This window comes from Panthera leo, chromosome B4, assembly GCF_018350215.1.
Source record: "Panthera leo isolate Ple1 chromosome B4, P.leo_Ple1_pat1.1, whole genome shotgun sequence".
NCBI lineage: Eukaryota > Metazoa > Chordata > Mammalia > Carnivora > Felidae > Panthera > Panthera leo.
In genome coordinates, this window is record NC_056685.1 from 31407284 (window position 1) to 31428213 (window position 20930).

The window sequence follows — 20930 nt, forward strand, 5'->3', positions numbered from 1 at the left end:
CTACATCATAGTACTCATCAAAATACACTGCAACCGATACACTATCCTTCAGCATTTATTCCATTAGAAGAATTGTAATATGAATAGTAATATTAATCAATTAAGTTTTTGAATACCAACTAAGTACCCTGCTAGGTATCACAAATGGTAGATATATACTGTAGCAGAGTTTTTAATCCTGAGACAGAGGAAATGGGATCTGAATGAGACTTTAGCTTTACTAGCCAGTGATCTTGACCAAGTCTCTTAACCTTTCTGCACTGTCATTTCCTCATCTCTAAGGTAAGGGTAACAAACCGTCTCTTGATATCTCTTACAGAATCTTTGTAAAAACCAAATAAACTCATCAATGTTAACATGCTTCATAAACTGCATTACTGACCAGATGGTTAAGATAAAGAACACATGAAGCAATCTGGGAACAGCCTAACTGGAGATACAGATAAAAACTGAAAATAAGGTTAATTATTTGGGATGGATTCAATTATTTAATATGCTTTTCTTATATTATAAGCAAAATTAATATAGTTAAAATAAGGATCCGGAAATATGGCAAAATAAAAATTATAGAGGTAGAGGGGACCTGGCTGTGACTCTTGATCTCAGGGTTGTGAGTTCAAGCCCCACATTGTGTGTAGATTAGTACTAAAAACAAAAAACAAAAAAACCTTAAAAAAAATTTCCATTATTAAAAAAATACAGAGGTAGGATGCAGGTTCTTCCTCTTCTATAGCCCCATAACATTTTACATATTCTTCTTATACAGAATTTATTTTTATATAATAGAAATTATTTATACCTTTTCCATCCGCACTAGCCTGTTCTTAATTATCTCTGTATTCCCAGCCTCAAGGCACAATTCCTGGCACATTATAGGCATTTATTAAACACTTGGTGATGGAAGGAAGATAGGGAATCAGTATCACATGCTCTGCCTATTTACCTAGTAGCCTTACTCCAGAAAGAATAAGCAGCCCTCTCCACATGAGGTCACTGACAGGTAGACTTTGGTCAGACTTTCCCAGGTTCCTTCTAAATCCTTTTATTTTTAATTACAATTAGTAATTGATAAAATATTTTCATGTATATATGTACATATTTCTTCGGTATGCTATTATACTAAACATAAACAAAAAATGTTTACAGCAAAAAAGAGAAGCAAAAATATCCATATAGTGCAATACTGCTGCACCAGATTTTTTTGTAGAAAAAAGTACAGTATGAAACAAACTATTACAATTTTATTTTTTTATTTTTGTTTTAATGTTTATTTATTTTTGAGAGAGAAGGGACAGAGTGTGAGCAGGCAGCACAGAGCCCCACGTGGGGCTTGAACTCATGAACCATGAGATCATGACCTGAGCTAAAGTCAACACTTAACCAACTCAGCCACCCAGGCACCCCTTACGATTATTTTAAATCAACTTAGATACAATGAAAATTTAAAAAATAGAAGATTAAATATAATAGTATATAAGAACTACTTACCAACAGCAACAAAAATATATTAACCTATATTACAAAAAAAGTAGAAATTTTAACATGCATCGCCTAAGAAAGAATTTAGAAATTTATTTCTATATAAATTTATTTCTATATAAATATAAAATTTATACCTAAATTTGTAAAAATTTAGAAATTTTACAGAAAATTGATAGTAGTGTGGGGAGAGAAGAAGAAGAAAGGTATAAATACAGAAGAAAGCTGCCCTAAAATAATGTATTAGATGAGCTCCTGGATCCAGCTTGGAGCCCCTCTAGGTTTGTTATAAATTCCGTGGGGAAAAAAAGAAGTCCTAGTTCACTACATAATTTAAATCTCTAATAGTTTTGTGGTTTTTTACCATAGAGATTTATATTCAGTCTCAATTAGTTATCTCAATCTTACCCTAGTAAAATCAGATATAAAAGTGTTGTCAGAATTAAACGTATTAGAAGTGAGGAGAGGGGCGCCTGGGCAGCTCAGTCAGTTAAGTGTCCGACTTCAGCTCAGGTCATGATCTCATGGTTTGTGGGTTTGAGCCCCACATGGGGCTTTGGGCTGACAGCTTGGAGCCTGGAGCCTGGAGCCTGGAGCCTGGAGCCTGGAGCCTGCTTTGGGTTCTGTGCCTCCCTCTCTCTGCCCCTCCCCAACTTGTGCTCTGTCTCTCTCTAGGTCTCTCAAAAATAAATAAATGTAAAAAAAAAAAAAAAAATTAAAAAAAAAAAAGTGAGGAGAGTGGTTACTTCTACTGACTGAGGGGGTAAGAAAGGGTGCTCTGGGATGCTAGGAGTGTTCTATTTATTGGGTCCATGGGTATGTTTATGTTATGAAAATTCACCTGTGCATTAATGAGTCAGTGTATACTACACTTAAATTTAAATTTAATTTTTTAAAAAAGACTAAATTTAGCCAGGATCCAGATCAACAATTCTTTTAGCAGAGATATGGTATATTTAAGATCTTTTAAGTTCTGAATACCTACTTCAAGAAATTTCATCCATATTTGCTCTCTTCTTCCTGAAGCCATATATACACTTAATTCTAGAATACACAACTTACTTGATACTGAAAAATTAACATGATTCAATACCTTAATTTCAGCATGATATGCTAATTATGTGCCCAAATGGTTTCTATCACCAAAATTAGTATCTCAATTTATCCACCACATGTACATGTAAACAAAATTGATTAAAAGGACTTTCCACTTAGGGTAAAAGGATCTGTGCAGGGCAGGAAATACATGGAAACTATTTCAACCCATATACAGGACTTATATACTGTTTGACATCTTCAGTGAGAATGTACTTTTGCATTTTTCTTTTTTTTTTTTTTTAATGGTATCTCTGTGCTTTTTGGGTTTGTACTTTTTTTTAATTTTTAAATGTTTATTTATTTTTAAGAGAGAAAGACAGCTTGAGTGAAGGAGGGGCAGAGAGAGGGAGACACAGAATCTGAAGCAGGCTCCGGGCTCCAAGCTGTCACCACAGAGCCCAACGTGGGGCTCAAACCCACAAACCACAAGATCACAACCTGAGCTGAAGTTGGATGCTTAACTGACTGAGCCACCCAGGTAATCCCTACTCTTGTATTTCTTTTTAATGGCGTCCACCTTGATAAATCTTTTAATTGGTTATCTCATCATAGTTTGGGGTCTCAGTTAACCACTGTATCATGTCACTTAACTGTCTAAAATATATTCCTAAATGTTATTTTTCTCTAACCTACTGAAATATCTAACCACCCTGAAAATGGTTAGGCCTTAGGAAGAGCACCCAACTCTCTACCACTCAATTGTGATTTGGTTATAGACAAGGCACTTTTAAAAGACAAAAAAATGGGAAATAACTGGAGGTCAGATTTAAACATTGTCTTTTCCAAAGTTCTTTTCCTCAAGTTACTCCTTAGTAATCCAGGATATAAAAATCCCTCTATTATGAACTTTCCACTTATAAATTCACACCGTCAAAAAACAAAACTGTAGGGGTGCCTGGGTGACTCAGTCAGTTAAGTATCTGACTCCTTTTTTTTTTTTTTTAATCTTTGAGAGAGAGAGAAAGATTGAGAGAGAGAGAGACAGAGAGAGAGAGAGAGAGAGAGAACAAGAGTGGGGAAGGGCAGAGATAGACAGGGAGACAGAGAATCCCAAGCAGGCTCCATGCTGTCAGTGCAGAGCCGGACTTGGGGCTTGAACCCACCAACTGCAAGATTCCAACCTGAACCAAAATCAAGAGTCAGTCGGCTTCTGACTCTTGATACTGCCTCAGGTCGTGATTTCACAGGTGAGATCAAGCCCTGGGAAGGTCTCTGCACTGAGCATGCAGCCTGCCTGGGATTCTCTCTCCCTCTCTCTCAGCCCCTCCCCAGTTCAAATGTGTGCATATGCATGCGCATACTCTCTCTCAAATAAATAAACATTAATTTTTTTTAAAAAAAAAAAAGCACACAACTGTTCCAGAGGAAAAGTTCTGAACGCTGCTACAACCAAAAGACAGTGCTGACCAGCAGCAAAACTATTTTAGTTCATTTTCTCTATTAAAAGGTGCTTCCTATGCTTGGGTTTAATTTTGAATTTTAACACTATTAATTCTGTTGTGCCGTGGGTCAAAAACAATGAGTTCTACAATGGGAATGAAAGTAAAGATCATCCAAAGCAGCAAGACACACACCATCAACCATTTTCTAAGAAAGAAGGAACACTGTATTATTACTTTTGGGGTCTTGACACTGGGCTGCAAAATCCACCTTCCTTTACTCTGCCTCTCCTTCCCCTCAACTATCACTATCCCTGTCTTGTCTTTTTCTGTCTGGGCTCTTGCCTCCACTTCCCCCACCCCACGGCCCTCATCCTGTGTGTCCTGGTCCTGCTGAGGGCCACTGCAGGTGACTCTCATGAGAGACAAGAAAAAGAGGGGCACCTGGCTAGCTCATTCGGTGGACCATGCAACTCTTGATCTTGGGGATTACTTAAAAATAAAATCTTTAAAAAAAAAATTAGGGGCGCCTGGGTGGCTCAGTCGGTTAAGCGTCCGACTTCAGCTCAGGTCACGATCTCGCGGTCCGTGAGTTCGAGCCCCGCGTCAGGCTCTGGGCTGACGGCTCAGAGTCTGGAGCCTGCTTCTGATTCTGTGTCTCCCTCTCTCTCTGCCCCTTCCCCATTCATGCTCTGTCTCTCTCTGTCTCAAAAATAAATAAAAAAAACGTTAAAAAAAAAATTAAAAAAAAATTAAATGGCAAAACACCTGGGTGGCTTAGTTGGTTATGCATCCTACTCTTGGTTTCGGTTCAGGTCATGATCTCACAGTTCATGGGTTCGAGCCCAGCTACTTGCATGGAGCCTGCTTGGGAATTTTCTCTCCCACTCTCTCTGCCCCTGTTCACTCAGTCTCTCTCTCAAAATAAACAAACATAAAAAAAAAAATTAAAAAGAAAGAAGAAAAAGGGAAAAAAGTGAAGACAGAAAACCAAACCCTGGTGAAAAAAATAGTTACAGAGAGGGAGGGAGGCAAACCATAAGTGACTCTTAAATACAGAGAACAAACTGAGGGTTGATGGGGGGGCAGGGAGTGAGGGAGAGGGGAAAACAGGTGATGGGCACTGAGGAGGACACTTGCTGGGATGAGCACTGGGTGTTGCATGTAAGCGATGAATCATGGGAATCTACCCCCAAACCCAAAAGCACACTGTATACACTCTGTTAGCCAACTTGACAATAAATTATATTTTAAAAAAAGAAAAGAAAAAAAGAAAACCAAGCCCAAGGAAGAGAAGTACAATGGGTTCTCATTATGAAGATATAGCTTGCAGATTTGTAAAGATGTGCTTTTAAGTTATTTATATTACATATAATAGGAAACAAACTTTAAACAATGCTGGTTTAGTTTTTTTTTTAAAAAAAGGTAAAGATGATCTGAAAATTGAAAATGGTACAATGACCAAAACAGTAGCGGCAATAAAAGATAAAGATCTTCTTTTATTGAAATTTCTGAAGAGGAAGAAAAAACACACAACATGTAAAAGATGCAGTATCTATGAAATCATCTACTAGCAAGCATGGATATAAAATTATTGGTTAAATGGAAAAATTTTAAGTGTAACTACAGAATCACAATAACTGAATTATTGATTCACAATAACTGAATTAGTCTGATTTAATTTGGAATAGAGTGAAAATGTTACTGATGCTTCAAGCAGAGACAACTACAGATAAAACCTTTTCCAATCTGTACAATCTAAGAATGATGGGCTACTAAGTGCCAAGGTTAGTAAGAAGTTCTCCTAAAATTTTTGTCAGGATCGTCAAGGATGGAGACGACCTACTTCAATATTTTTCAATGTAGTCAAACCTGGTCTGTGTTGGAAAACATGCCTGACAGAATATATATTAGAGGGGGCGCTTGATTGGCTCAGTCAGTTAAGCATCGAACTTCGGCTCAGGTCATGATCTCATGGTTCGTGAGTTTGAGCCCCACATCAGGCTCTGTGATGACAGCTCAGAGCCTAGAGCCTGCTCCAGATTCTGTGTCTCCCTCTCTCTCTGCCTTTCCCTGGTTGTGCGCTCTCTCTCTCAAAAATGAATATTAAAAAAATTTTTTAAAAAAGAGTATAAGGGGACTTGAGCATTTTACCTCCGCATTCTATCCTACAGTATCAGTAAAGCATCTTATCACATCAGTAAGCCACAACATTCTCAACTGTAAAATGGGGCTAGTAATGCATATTTCACAATATCACTGGTAACAAATTAACTGCATACATATACATGTTGAAAGAAAAAATTACGACACACAAAAAAAATGTACCACAGTATGATTCCATTTATATATATAAAGTTCCAAACACAGAAATAACCAATAATTGTTAGGGCTGTATATATAAGCAGTTATACTATTAACAAACAACAACAACAAGGAAACAACAGTTGCAAAACTCAGAATAGTAGTTACTTCCAAGGTAAAGGAGTGGAATCGTGAACTGAGACAGACCTGTAAGTAGGGGGGAGAATTGGATTCTGGCAGTGTTCTAGTTCTTAACCTGTGCAGTTATTATGCGGGTGTTTGCTTTATAATTATCTGTTCAATCCCACGTGTACATCTTAGGAATTTTTTAACACATGTACCAGTTAACCCTTGAACAACATGCGAGTGAGGCCCGCCAAGCTCCTCAGAAAAAAAAACACGTATAAATTTTCATTTCCCCAAAACTAAGCTAATACCCTACTGTTGACTTTGCCTCAAGTGAAACATAAACAGTTGGTTAACACATATACTGTATTTTATATGTATTAGATACTGTATTCTTACATAAAGTAAGCTAAAAACAATCTTATTAAAATTGCCAAGAAGAGAAAATACATTTACAATACTATACTGTATTTATTTAAAAAAAGAAATTTATAAGTGGATACAGAGTCCAAACTTGTGCTCTTCAAGGGTCAACTGCTTCAGATTCTGTGTCTCCCTCTCTCTGCCCCTCCCCCACTCATTTTCTCTCCCTCTCTCTCTCTCTCAAAAAAATAAACATTAAAAAAATTTTTTTTTTAAATCACGTACTATCACACATAGTGATACACAATTTGGGGGAGGCTTTCCATTTTCAAAAGATTAAAGTTTTATAGCCTCTAAAATTTATACCTAAGAAATCTGAGGGTCAGAAGTCACCTCATATTCTTAAGCAAAAATAATAGGGAAAAGGTGAGAATTTTACTTCAAAACAATTAGTAACACAGTCTTTTATTTTCCAAAATAAAATTTAAAGTAAGAAATTCCATTCTTAACTTTACCATTTCTGCAGCTTTCTGTAAAGGGAGGAGAAGAAAATTCACACACAGGTCAAGAATAACTGGATGAATCACACAATAAACATCTTAGAAATAATAATGACTGGACGGGCACTTTCCAGAGAAGTTGGGTATTTCTAAGACCAACTCCTTTCTCTGTTCATTATTTTAGTTGAAACAGCCCTAAAACTACCTATGTACTCATCTAATGAAATCTCATTAACACCCAAGTGGCCTTTAACACTTGGTCCATTTTATTAAGATCCTACGCAAAAAAGAAAAAAAAAAGATTCCTACCCAAAACCAATCCATGATGTTCTACGAAAAAATTAATTCAATAATAAGTTCTTCAAAGGCAGAATCTATATCAATTATCCTCTAGATACACTGGCAAGCATAGGAATTAGATGCTGAAAATCTCATATTCAAGTCTGTGCTCATTCAGTTACTACCTGCATGAGTCTGGGCAAGTCCTTTAATCTCTGAATATCAATTTCCTCATCTGTTACATAAAGACAATAATTATATCCGCCCCACAATCTGACAGTGTTGAGGTACCAAGTAATATAAAAACATCTTTGCAAACTATGAAAGCTCCCAGGAACATTACCATCATTTTATTTATCTTAGTGCCTAGAACATAGGTAGCCTAACAAATGTTTCTTACTAACGACTACAACTGTAATGAAAGAAATGGTTTGCTACTGGTCTAAAAGAACTTCGCTGTTCTTGTATCAATATTCAGCTTAATATAAAAACTGAGTTAGGCATTGAGAACAAGTTGAATCACTGTTATAAAATCCAAGCTTTTCTAAAGAATGTATGCCTACATAGAGAGGGTAGCCACCCCTTAGACCCAGAAGACGGCTAGAGAGGGCAGCATAGAGTTTGAGAGAACTCTGAACCTCCACACACATTCTGGTTAATACCTTCACATTTCAATTTCCCTTTCTGGGAAAGAATCTGGTTTTTACAGTATCCACCCAGTCGTCAAGGCCTCCTTCAGGGCCCTGGGTTACTGCCATGCCATTTGGACCCAGAGACAACCAGATCTCAACCCGATCCCTTTTCTTTACCCTGAGACATGACATGTGTGGGGTTTCCTACGGTAAAAGACTGAAGCAGTTCAGGAGTCTGACAGTAAATATGTTCCAAAGTACATATGTTGCCCCCATGCTCACCCAGCCTTGGGCCCTGGAAGACACTGCGTACAGTTGGTGAGACTGCCATCCATAGCTTTGCCCCAGATACCCAGATGCCAAGGGTTCCTAGAGACCCCTTTAACTTTCCAAATACCAAGAAGCTGCAGTATTTTAATATTTTAGAGTTTTTTCTTGGTGCCAGAGTTTATACCCCAAGTGCTGGGGTAGAATAGTAATTTTATATATATTTGTAAGTAATATATATTATGTATATATTTTAAAAAAGAAAAAAGATAGCTGTCATGTAGGAATGCAGGACATCAGGGTTCAGATTGTTCTAGGGAAACCACAAATTTGTATTTTCATATAAAACTGCTAATTCATAAATGTAAACAAACCAATTAAGAAACATATTTCTAACTGTCAAGTCATTAAACTTGCCATTCACTACCTAGAACACTCTTCTCTCAGGTATCTGTATGACTTGCTCCCTCACTTTAGTCTAGTTCAAATATCACCATCCTCAGAGAGGCCTTCCAAGACTATCCCATCTAAAAGAGCTGCCATACTCTAATCACTCTCCATGGCCTTACCCTGCTTGATTTTTCTCCACAACATTTATTACTACCTGTTAGTAGAAGCACTGGCATTAGATTATTTTAATACCTGTTTATTGTCTGTTTCCCCTAGTAGAGTGAAGGGAAAGTGGTTTGTGTTTTACAACTGTGTTCCCAAAGTCTCAAGCATACCTGCCATATACATAAGTGCTCAATAAGTATTTGTTACATGAAATGTTATCAGATTGCTGACTGCCTCATACAGGTGATGAACTTAGAAATGTAAACAATACATTTGAAAGTAATCACAAAAGCATAAACCTATTCTCACTTTTCAACAAGTTTGTCAATTTTAGGACATTTATCAACGTTCACTGATACATTTATTGATACAATATCACTATCAATACAAGAACATTTATCAATGCCACTAAAGGATACGAGAAGCGATCGTTCCATGTTGCTCTTTCAACGTATTCCAACATGACAACAGCTTTGATTGTCGTTAAAAGTTTGTTCCATGTCTCATCAAAATCTACTACTCTTGGTTTCAAAGACATTGTGCAAGTTTAGTGTTGAAATCTGTTAATTAAAAACAATAGTAATGTTAGCATGAATTCTACAGACAAGTTAATTGTTTTCAAAGCATCGCATAATTCAAGAGCATGATAGACAAAAGAGAGGAGAACCTAGCACATAGTAAAAAGACAATAAACACTGGCTACTATCTTTTCATGACTGCCCAGATGAGGAATTACATAGAATATTTACATTCATTACAAACTCTGGGAAATGGAAAGCTTTTACTACAAACTGTTTATGACCAAGAATGTTGTTCCAAAGATTTAGAAGCCTCACTTAATGTGTTGAAGAAAAAAAGGCTAGACTGTATTAGCCAAAATGCCAACTCCTCATGAGAAACTCATCATGAGAAATATGCAAGAGACACTTAATAAAAATGTTTTGGCTCCAAATCCTCGTATGTGCTTCTTAAACTGGGGAACGAGGTAGTATGTGGGGGAATATGAGAAGACACAAGAAAGTAAAAGGGTTTATTTTCCCAGAGCACTAGTTTAGGCAAAAGATTAGGGGAGGAAATTTACATTTCTATCAAAACAAATGAATTGTAGAGTAGAACGCAAAATTTATATGAACTTAAAGATTTTTTAAAAAATGTATAGATTTCAAAGACTAGCAGGGCCGCAGCAGAGAGCTGAGGCTCCATCTTAGACTCTCGGAGTATCCAGTCCCATTCTCCTAATGAAAGCACAGCTCTAGCATGGAACCTCTGGTTCAGGTGACCCTGACCTGCCTAGCAGCAAGCTAAAAGATTCCTTTTGCCTAACAGACAAGCTATACTCTACAAGTTAGCTGGTTTCTATAACAGAAGGATCCTAAGGTTAGCTGGCTCAAGTGCTAGATTCCAAACACTTCTCAATATCATATCAGAAAAACAATTAAAAGAGACCTCTTTTAAAGTTAAATTTAATTGCTGAAGGGAATACTTTTCTGACATGTGTTTTAACACACTCCCCAAAGTTTTCCATTATGACTGGAACTGTGAACACCAAGCTAGTCTGTAGGCAAGGGCCAACTAAGGAGGAAACCCTTTCTCTTATCTCCTACTGTGGGAGTAGGAAATCAATGGGGAGGAGGGAAAGAAGCATAAAGAAAAGGAAGAGAAGACAAGGGGAGGAAAGTAGGTACACAACCGGAGATAGCCCTAAGCCCTTCTTACACGTCTGTTCTGAGAAGAATCCAAGGAGTCCAAGAGACTTCGAGGAAGAGAAAGAAAAGGAATCAGAAAGAAACCAAACAAAATTCAAGAGGATATGTCACACTGAATCAACATACCAAAGACTAACCACTGGGCTTTATTTAAACTTCTGGTACTAACCAGAATGGATAAGCAGTAATCTGTGAGAGTGAGAGGGAGGGAGAGAGGGAGGGAGGGAGGGAGGGAGGGAGGGAGGGAGGGAGTGTGTGTGTGTGTGTGTGTGTGTGTGTGTGTGTGTGCACGCGCGCGCGCACGCGCGCTCGCGAGCGTGTGCTGGGAAGGGGTAGGGGAGAAATGGGAGGGCGGGGAGAACCTAAATCTCTAGCTTTACATCAGGGAATTAACCTTAACTCCTTGCCACTCTTATTTACCACATCCTATCCGACTGTGTTCCTGAATATTTCTTAAATCCATCCATTCCTGTGTAACCCTATAAATGCTCTGGGATCAGAGCCTTACCAACTCTAGTTTGTATTAAAATTTCATTCACCAAATAAATAATAACTTAATATTTATATGGTACTTACTATGAGCCAAGCACTACTCCAAGTGCTTTACATAAACTCATTCAATTCTCCGAATCATCTGATTAGGTAGGTCCAACTCTTTCCTCCATTTTCCAGATAAGAAAAGTGAGTCAGGGTGATTAAGGCTAAGAAACCCACTTAAGGTCACAGCACTACTTAATGGTGGCATCAGGAGGATTCAGACCTGTGTTGGATCCCATGCTCTTAACTGCTATATGCAACTATACTGCCTAACTAGCATCTTTGGTGAATACTTAAGTACTTGCCAGGTACCATTCTAGCCTCTGAGTATATACAGTGGTCAATAAATAAAATTCATGACCTTCAGGGCACCTGGATGGCTCAGTTGAGTTGGGCGTCTGACTTAGGCTCAGGTCATGATTTCATGGTCTGTGCTGACAGCTCAGATGTGGAGCCTGCTTCAGATTCTGTGTCTCCCTCTCTCTCTGCCCCATCCCCACTTGCGCACGCACATGCGCATGTGCTCTCTCTCACAAAAATAAACATTAAAAAAAATTTAAATTCATGACCTTCAAGGTCAGAATCTCAGAACTGACACTCAAAGACAAATTACCTACCTAAACCAAAAAGTTGACGTCACTCTTGTACTTACAGCCGCTTGATATTTCCCACTATAGATAGCACTAAGTTTAAGCTCATTGACAACATGATTCTATGATTTGACCTTAGACTAAAGCCTCTCTCCAGGTTCCTCTTCTCATGGGACTCCCTTCCTTAACATCACAATCCAGTAATTTCTCTCTGCTTAGAGGTCACTGAACACAACAGGCTGATTCATATAACCAGCCTTTACATTTTGTTTTATATACCTAAAATTCTTTTTCTTCCTCCCTCCTACCCATTCACCTAACTCCTACTGACACTATATAGCCTTGGTTCAGTATATCTGCCTTTAAAAAACTTTCTTGGGCCCATTTAAACTAGGTTAGGTGCCCTATCTTACGTATTACATGAGAATTCTATGCTTATTTCTATTAGAGCATTAACCAACCTGAACTGTAATTACCTGAGTATTTCCTGAGGGTAGGGCCTATTTTGCAACTATATATCAAAAAGTTGTCAGTGTTCCCTTCATAACAGTTTTCTTCCCTTATAAAAATGGGATATACTATCCACTGCTTGTAAATTATTTTAATGGTTGCATAGATTGCCTTTTAGCTTCATTCAAGTTTTGATTCAAATGAATCATAGTGCCATTGACTTCTCTTCTGAGGCCAACAGATTTATGGTAAAGTGGGATCATGTGCAGTGATAATCCATACTTAGAGGTCAAGGTGAAAAACACACCAGCCTAGTGAAACATACTAGAAATTCATGAACCAATAGCTGAAAGTATGCTAAAACTGTCTACTAAATTCTCTGCTTGTACAATAGAAAGTTCACATAACTAAAAAAAAATCTAAGTTCTTTTATCTAAATTGCTTACATGATAATTTATTCATTAAGAACTTATGTAAGAATACTATAGAGCAAATAAAGAAACAGGGCCACAATCACTGCACTATTCTCCTACATCTTCCAAGCTGTCTGGTAACTCATAAAAACAAGTAAGAGTCTTCTTCATCCCTGTGCTCTACTAGGGACCACACCAAGGTCCTATGCCTGACAGCCTGCCAGGACCATTTCCATCCCCACTCAGATTATGTCCCACTGAGTATCCACAAAGTTCAAGTGTCACATTACCACTTTAGCTTTCTTCTGAGTTCCACTCATGCAATGTTAGGATTTGCAACACTTAGGCAGTACATAGGTACCATGCCTAAGGCCCAGGAGTATTATGAGCCCTAAAAACAAATCACAGGCTCCAAATAAAAAAACAAAAAAAAAAAAACAAAAAAAAACAAAAAAAATTCATGTGTCATTTTATTTCCAAATAACATCATCACTATTAATTATAGTATCTGTAAACTTTTCATTGCATTTGAAAACAACTTATAGACTAGATTTTCTCAGAGAACCACTTCTTAATATGTATTATCAATAGTAAATTTGGGGCGCCTGGGTGGCTCAGTCGGTTAAGCGGCCAACTTCAGCTCAGGTCATGATCTCGCGATCCGTGAGTTCGAGACCCGCGTCAGGCTCTGTGCTGACAGCTCAGAGCCTGGAGCCTGTTTCAGATTCTGTGTCTCCCTCTCTCTGACCCTTCCCCATTCATGCTCTGTCTCTCTCTGTCTCAAAAATAAATAAACGTTAAAAAAAAATTAAAAAAAAATAGTAAATTAAATAATTACAAAAATTATTTACATAATTATAGTTATATGATCCAGAAATTCGACTCCTACATATATACCCAAAAGAAAACATGGCCACACAAAAACTTGTACACATATGTTCACAGCAACATTATTCATAAAGGCAGAAATTCATAATTATTCATAACTCAAATATCTATCAACACTTAAATGGATAAAATACATTATATATATAAAATGGATCATTCTTCCTCAATACAAGAAAAAGAAGTATTGATAGATGTTACAAAATGGATTAACCTCAAAACCATTATACTAAGAGAATGAAGTTCGTCATAAAGGCAGTCTTCAGAATGCCTTCTATGCTATGTACGTTATATATTCAAGCATTACTAACCTTCAACCTGCAAGTCAGCAAATCCAGACTGTAGGAAACTACTGGATAATCAGATTTCTTCAATAAACTATGCACACAGATAAGAGAGAAGAGAAAAAGAGAGAGGGAGAGATATACGGAGGGGGAATTTAACTAAGACTAAAAAGCACATTAATCAATCACAGTATGAATGACTTTGTTTGGGTGCAGATTTGAGGTCTTTTACATTAAATTATGATACCCCTGGAAACTTAGACAATGATGGGATATCTGATGACCTTAAAAAATTATTTTTTATAGTTTTTATAATGATAATTTGTTTTAATGAAAGTCCTTATCCATTAGGGTCATATTCCAAAATATGTATGAATGTAATGAAATTCTGAGATATGCTTCAAAATTAATAGCTTGCTTATGAATTAATAATTGTTGAGAATGAGTGACAAGTACCTGAGGGTTTATTTTACTATTTTTTTGGTATATATTTGCAATTTTCCAAAGGAAAAAGGTAAAAATCCTCCTCCTCAACAGCATTAATAGTTTCATAAACATGGGGTAGGGGAGCACATAAAAGAAATAAGAATACTTAAAAAAGAAAAAAGATATTAATCTAAGTGGTCCAACATGCAATCAGTATGTATCTAAGAAAATCAGAATGAGAGGCAATCATCAGAGAAAAAAATATCCTAGAATGGAGAACATGAGTTTTCCATCTAAAAAAGATCAACACAATACCCAGAATATTTAGTTTTAAAAATAAACAAGAGGCACCTCTCTTTGACATATTAAAAGACTGGGGATGAAGAAAAGATTCCAAAAGTTTTCAGAAAAGAAGAACAGGTTACAACAAACCCTGAGTTGGAAAGTCTTTAGATTTATCGATAGCAACGCTGGAAGCTGGAAAGTAATATAAAGCAATGTTTTCAAAATTCTCAGGGAAAATAAACTAACCACCTAGGATTCTCTGTCAAGAGTGATATCAATTTACTTCCCATCCAGTCTCTTTTTGTAGGAAAATAAAAAATATATTCTATCAGGAGGAAATGAAACAAACAAAAAAAAAGACTTGGGATCCCAGAAAGAGAGGGATCTAACAAAGGAGAAAGGAACAGGAATTTTTCAGAATAGCACCTATGCAGATTTTAAAAACAATCTGCCCAGGGGCACCTAGGTGACTCAGTTGGTTAAGCCTCCCACTTTGGCTCAGGTCATGGTTCATGAATTTGAGCCCCATGTCAGGCTCTGTGCTGACAGCTCAGGCCTGGAGCCTGCTTTGGATTCTGTGTCTCCCTCTCTCTTTCCCTCTCTCTCAAAAATAAATGAACATTAAAAAAAATTTTTTTAATAAAAAAATAAAAACAATCTGTCCAGATAGACACAGAAGAATAAAGGGCTCCAGGAGTGTTATCCTCAAGAAAAGGAGAAGCAGGAACTAATAGACTATCTCAGGTGTCAAACAAACTTTTCTTGTAAAAAAAGTAGAAAGTAAATATTGTAGACTTTGAGAGCCATTAAGTCTCTGTTACAACTACTCAATTCTGCCACTGCAGCACAAAAGCAGCCACAGAAAACAAGTAAATGAATGAGCATGTTTGTACGCCAATAAAACTTTACTTATGAAAAACAGGGAGAGGGAAAGATTTGGCTGCTGGGCCATATTTAGCCTGGACCCTTCCCTCCACACCCTCTCATTGGGTGCTATGTTTGGACACAGAAAGAAGCTGGCAGCTCTGGTGGAGAATTTGGGGGCAATTTAGGTGCATTACATTAAAACGTAAACAAAGGATTAAGTAAAGACTTCCTAGTTAGGACACAAAAAGCCTGAATCATATCAACGATATAGTGTTGTAGGACACAATATCAGTGTATAAAAATCTGTTGCATTGGGGCACCTGGTGGCTCAGTCAGTTGAGCAGTCAACTCTTGATTTCAGCTCGAGTCTTGATACCAGGGCCGTGAGATTGAGCCCCGCACTGTGCTCTGCACTGAGCGTGGAGCCTGATTAAGATTCTCTCTCTCCCTCTGTCCCTCTCTTCCCAGCTCATGTGCCCTCTTTAAAATTTAAAAAAAAAAAAAAAAAAAAAAAAGTTTTATTTCTATACACTAATAACTATCAGAAATAGAAATGAAGAAAACAATCCCATTTACAATTGCACCAAAAAAAAAAAAAAAAAAAATACTTCGGAGTAAATTTAATCAGAGGTGGAAGACCTGTACACTAAAAACCATAAGACACTGAAGGAAAAACTAAAGAAAACAAATGAAAAGATACTCCATGCTAAAGACACTCCATGTTAAAATGTCCATACTATCTAATGCAATCTACCAAGTCGATGCAATCCCTATCAAAATTCCAATGGCATTTTTTCCCCACAGAAATAGAAAAAACAATGCTAAGATTATTATGGAACAAAACAATAACACAAACTCACATATACAGAGAACAGACTGGTGGCTGCCAAACATGGGGAGTGAAGGGTGAGCAAAATGGGTGAAGGTGGTCAAAAGGTATAAACTTCCAGTATTAAAATAAACAAGTCCTGGGGATATGATGTACAACATGAAGACCACAGTTAATAATACCATGTTACATATCTGAAAATTGTTAAGAGAGTAAATCTTAAAAGTTTTCACCACAAGAAAAAAATGTTTTATAACTATGTATGATAACTGATGTTAACTAGACATACTGTGGTGATCATCTGGCAACATATACAAATATTGAACCATTATGCTGTAAACCTGAAACTAATGTTATATGGCAATTATACCTCAACAGAAAAAAAAAAATGAATGAAAAGAAAACGAAAAGCTGCAGCCTGGGAGCAAATATTTTAAGACATACCTGGCATAGGACAGATACACACACACATACACACACACACACACACATGCACGACTAGTATCCAGAACTCTCAAAGAAGTCTATGTAAAGAACTCTCAAACTCAATTAATAAGAACACATACAATCTAATTAACAAATAGCGAAAAGACCCAAAGAGTTCAGAAATACTGATGGCAAATGAGAACATAAAAGAAATTCAACATCATTAGTCATTAGAAAACTGCATATTAAAACCTCAACAAGATACCACTATACACCTATTGGAATGGGTCAAAAAACCTGACAGAATCAAATGCTGATGAGGATGTGGAGCAACAGAAACTCTCATTTGTGCAAGTGGAAATTTAACATGAAATAACCACTAGGCAGCTTCTCTTAAACATGCATCTTTTCATTTGACCTAGTAATCCCATTCCTATTAGAAATAAAGGTAGACATTTATAAAAAAACCTAAACACAAATTTTTAGAGCACTTTAATTCATAACTGCCCCAAACTGGAAACAACCCCAAATGCCCATCAACTGGTGAAAGAAAAAACAAAATGTGGTACATCCACACTGTGGTATACTATTCAGCAAAAAAATGGAACAAATTACTGATATATGGATGAGAACAGATGATGGATTCTCAAAAGCATTAGCTAAGCCAAAGAAGAGATTCATTAGACTACCTATTGTAGGATTCACTTTACATGACATTCTGGGAAAGGCAAAAATAGAGAGACATACATCAGATCACTGATGTCAAAGGCTCAGTAAAGACTACAAAAGAGCAATAGGAAACTTTTGGGGTGATATTAACTATGATGGTAGTTACATGACCATACAAAATTATCAAAATTCAAAGAATTTTTTAGGGTAAATTTTTCTAGGTGTAAATTACACTTCCGTAAACTTGACCCCTCAAACTCAAGATGTCCATTCTTCTGCAATATTCCACATCTCAGTAAATGACATCCTCATTCACTGAATTGATCAAGCCAGAAATTTTATTAGTCATTCTTGATTTCTCTCTTACTGTTCTTTACAAATCAATCCAATCAATAAGTTATTCCAACTCTATCTTCTAACCACTCTTGAATTCATCTGCTTCTTCCCATTCCCACTGATAACACCTTAATCCAAATCACCACCTCTTACCTGGCTACTGCCATAGATTCCTAAGTGACCTGCCTATATCTTTTTCTGATGCCTTGGTACATGCCACATATCATGGCCAATGTAAGCTTTCTAAAATGCAAATCTTATCATTTCATACCCTCTGCTTAAAATTCTTCAAAGACTCTAACTTAAAGTCTTTAGTATGTATCAAATATTTTACTGTTTAACAAAAAATAAAACTCTGTGCTGTCTTAATTTGATACTCTAACATCCTTCCCAGAAAATTTGGTAAATATTTTACTAATATTCTGAAAACAAAAATTTTTTAATCAGTTACCAGTTCTAAGAGAATAGCTAGGCAACCTAAGATAAAGAGAATAAAGAAATAATCAGGAAAATCACATAGATAGGCTATCTAGATTTCTGACAGAACTGTTCTAAAATCTCAAATTTTAAGTTTTTCTCCTTACTACACATACTTCACTCCTCAGAACACTAAAAGGTGACCTGTCACTAGCCTTTCCTTTCTCCTGAGAATCTTAACTTTCCAGTAAGTTTTAGGTTTCTGAGGCTGAAAGAGAGCTCCAAAAGAACATGTTACTGCCCAAACTATGATGTGGTAACACAGCCTGACAAAATTCCTATCCCTAAAAATGTTTTAAAAACAAATTTACTGGGGCGCCTGGGTGGCTCAGTAGGTTAAGCGTCCGACTTCAGCTCCGATCATGATCTCACGGTCTGTGAGTTCGAGCCCCACGTCAGGCTCTGTGCTGACAGCTCAGAGCCTGGAGCCTGTTTCAGATTCTGTGTCTCCCTCTCTCTCTGCCCCTCCCCTGTCCACACTCTGTCTCTCTCTGTCTCAAAAATAAATAAACATTAAAAAAAAAAATTAAAAAAAAATAAAATAAAAATAAAAACAAATTTACTAATAATAACAGAAATTTAAAAAAAGATATAACTGCCAAGATCAGATGGATTTTAATTTGAATCAATATTGTTCTTCACTTAGACATTTTTCATATAAAGATCTAATTTGGATAATTACATTTCAGCAGGTAAAGCAGTTAACAGAATCTCAAAACACTGAATTTTAAGTATAGAACTGAGGTTGGTACATAACTGGATAAATATTTTATTTGAAGTATAAACTATTTTAGTAAAATGTATAACCATGTTTAACATCTTGATGAAGGTGACTGTAGCTTAACTACTGATAAATGCTTTAGTGTGCCACATTTCAGCTGACTTCCAAAAGTAGGATTCATCAATAATGTAAATAGCTAAACACTTAATATTGTGGTTCTCTTTTTAGTAAAAAACAAAACTACCAAATGACTTTTTATTTCAGTATTGAAATACAGGCAAAAATTTGACTATTCCAAAAATTACCAGTAAGATATAATACTGGGGCCTAAATTAATTTCAGGTAAGTCAATATACCATATAATTTTTTTTCGGTAAGCTTTATGCTCAGTGTAGAACCCAACGTGGGGCTTGAACTCACAACGTATCAAGACATGAGTCCAGATCAAGAGTCAGATTCTTAACCAACTGAGGCACCCAGACGTTCCCATAATTTGTTTTTAAGTTTTTAATGTTTATTTTTGAGAGAGAGACAGAGAGAGACAGAGCAAGAATGGGGGAGGGGCAGAGAGATGGAGACACAGAACCCAAAGCAGGTTACAGGCTCTGAACTCTCAGCACAGAGCCCGATGAGGGGCTCGAACCCACTAACAGTGAGATCATGACCTGAGCTGAAGTCAAAAGCTTAACAGACTGAGACACCCTCGCGTCCCCATAATTAGTTTTTTAAATGACATTTAGCGGGCTTACAGCAGGTTATATTTGAATTAATGTAATTAGAATATAACTAATTATAATTAATATAAATTGAAAGAAAATACTTTAAAGCCTAATACAGAGCATTATTAACTTTGGAATATTTTCCATTTCCATAAGAAATGCTACCTCTACTACACACTGACTAAAAACACTACTGTTGTTTCATTTAAAAATAAGCTCCAGGATTCATCTAAACAATTTCTTCTTGCTCTATTCAAATGAGAGAGCCATTAGATAGAGCGAAGAGATATCTTTATTGTTTGGAGACATGCCGTACAATGCTTTTTGTTGCAATAAGATTTGATCCACAGAGCTCTAAGTACTCTACAACGGTCATTTCTGTATGTTCAAAAAAAAAAAAAAAAAAAAGGAGGAGGAAGTGGGGGAAAAATAATAAAGAGAAATACAGTAGTCTCTCATCAATCTTGGTTGGCAAAATGTAGATTGCAGGAAGAAAACCCGTAAGTCTCAAATAAAAAAAAAAAGGAGGAGGACAGTGGGGAGAAAGGGATTATGCTATAATAAATAAGTTATAGAAGGCAAGTGCTTCCAAACTAAATCTACCTGACCAGAATTAAAGACCCTTCTTTCCTCAATGAACTTGAAATTCTCCTGCAAGTCAGTATAGACTGTACTTTTTTTCAAGTTTTCACATCGCTCTTATCAGCATGAAGTTTAATGTCCTTTTTACTTGCTTTCTCACTCTTTTCTTTTCTTAATAATTTAGGCAAGGACTTTAAGACATCAACCAGCCTTAAAAGAAAAAACAAAAACATTCTCATATACCTATCTCAAATGAATTACAGAATGTGAATCTAACTCCCTCATGGGTAGGCAAGCTCAAACTGGCATGCATACTAGACAAAGCCATTACCTTTTCACAATAATTGCCTTTTCACAAATAATTGCAACATCCAGAGCACAATTTTTCCTAGGCCTGATCTCCTACCCAAACATTGAAAAGGATTACCCTAATCACCCTGTCTTTACACTACCCAAAGACTTGCAGTATTTGTTATCCTATTCTTTTGAAAGATAAATCATATATATTTTAAAATATTGGACTTAAATTTTTTTCACAAATACAAGGATTAATAGTAATTTGCTTTAGCCAAGTTTTTTGTTTGTTATGGGTTACATGACTTTTATGGAGGAGGGGAATCACATTCTGAACAGTTACTACTGGTTTATTATTGGCTGTAATAAATTCAGAGTCCTTGCTTCACCTTCCAATTCTTACCAACTTTATTTATCACTATTTCTCAACTGGTCCTTTTTTCCAAACAAAT

At 36.5% G+C, this 20930-nt stretch overlaps 1 protein-coding gene across 11 annotated transcripts in view; it reads right to left on the reverse strand.

The window, feature by feature from the left end:
- The window catches only part of CUL2 (cullin 2), a 157408-nt gene that overhangs the window by 72164 nt on the left and 64314 nt on the right, over positions 1–20930 (reverse strand). For 9 of the 11 annotated variants that reach the window (XM_042945334.1, XM_042945343.1, XM_042945340.1 and 6 more), the window contains one exon: positions 9402–9542. In XM_042945334.1, coding sequence (XP_042801268.1) covers positions 9402–9520 — 119 coding nt within the window. In that variant the 5' untranslated portion in view covers positions 9521–9542. Of the gene's footprint in view, positions 1–9401; positions 9543–11842; positions 12717–13874; positions 13942–20930 lie in introns of those variants that run through there. The other 2 variants (XM_042945333.1, XM_042945338.1) reach the window with 2 other exon arrangements.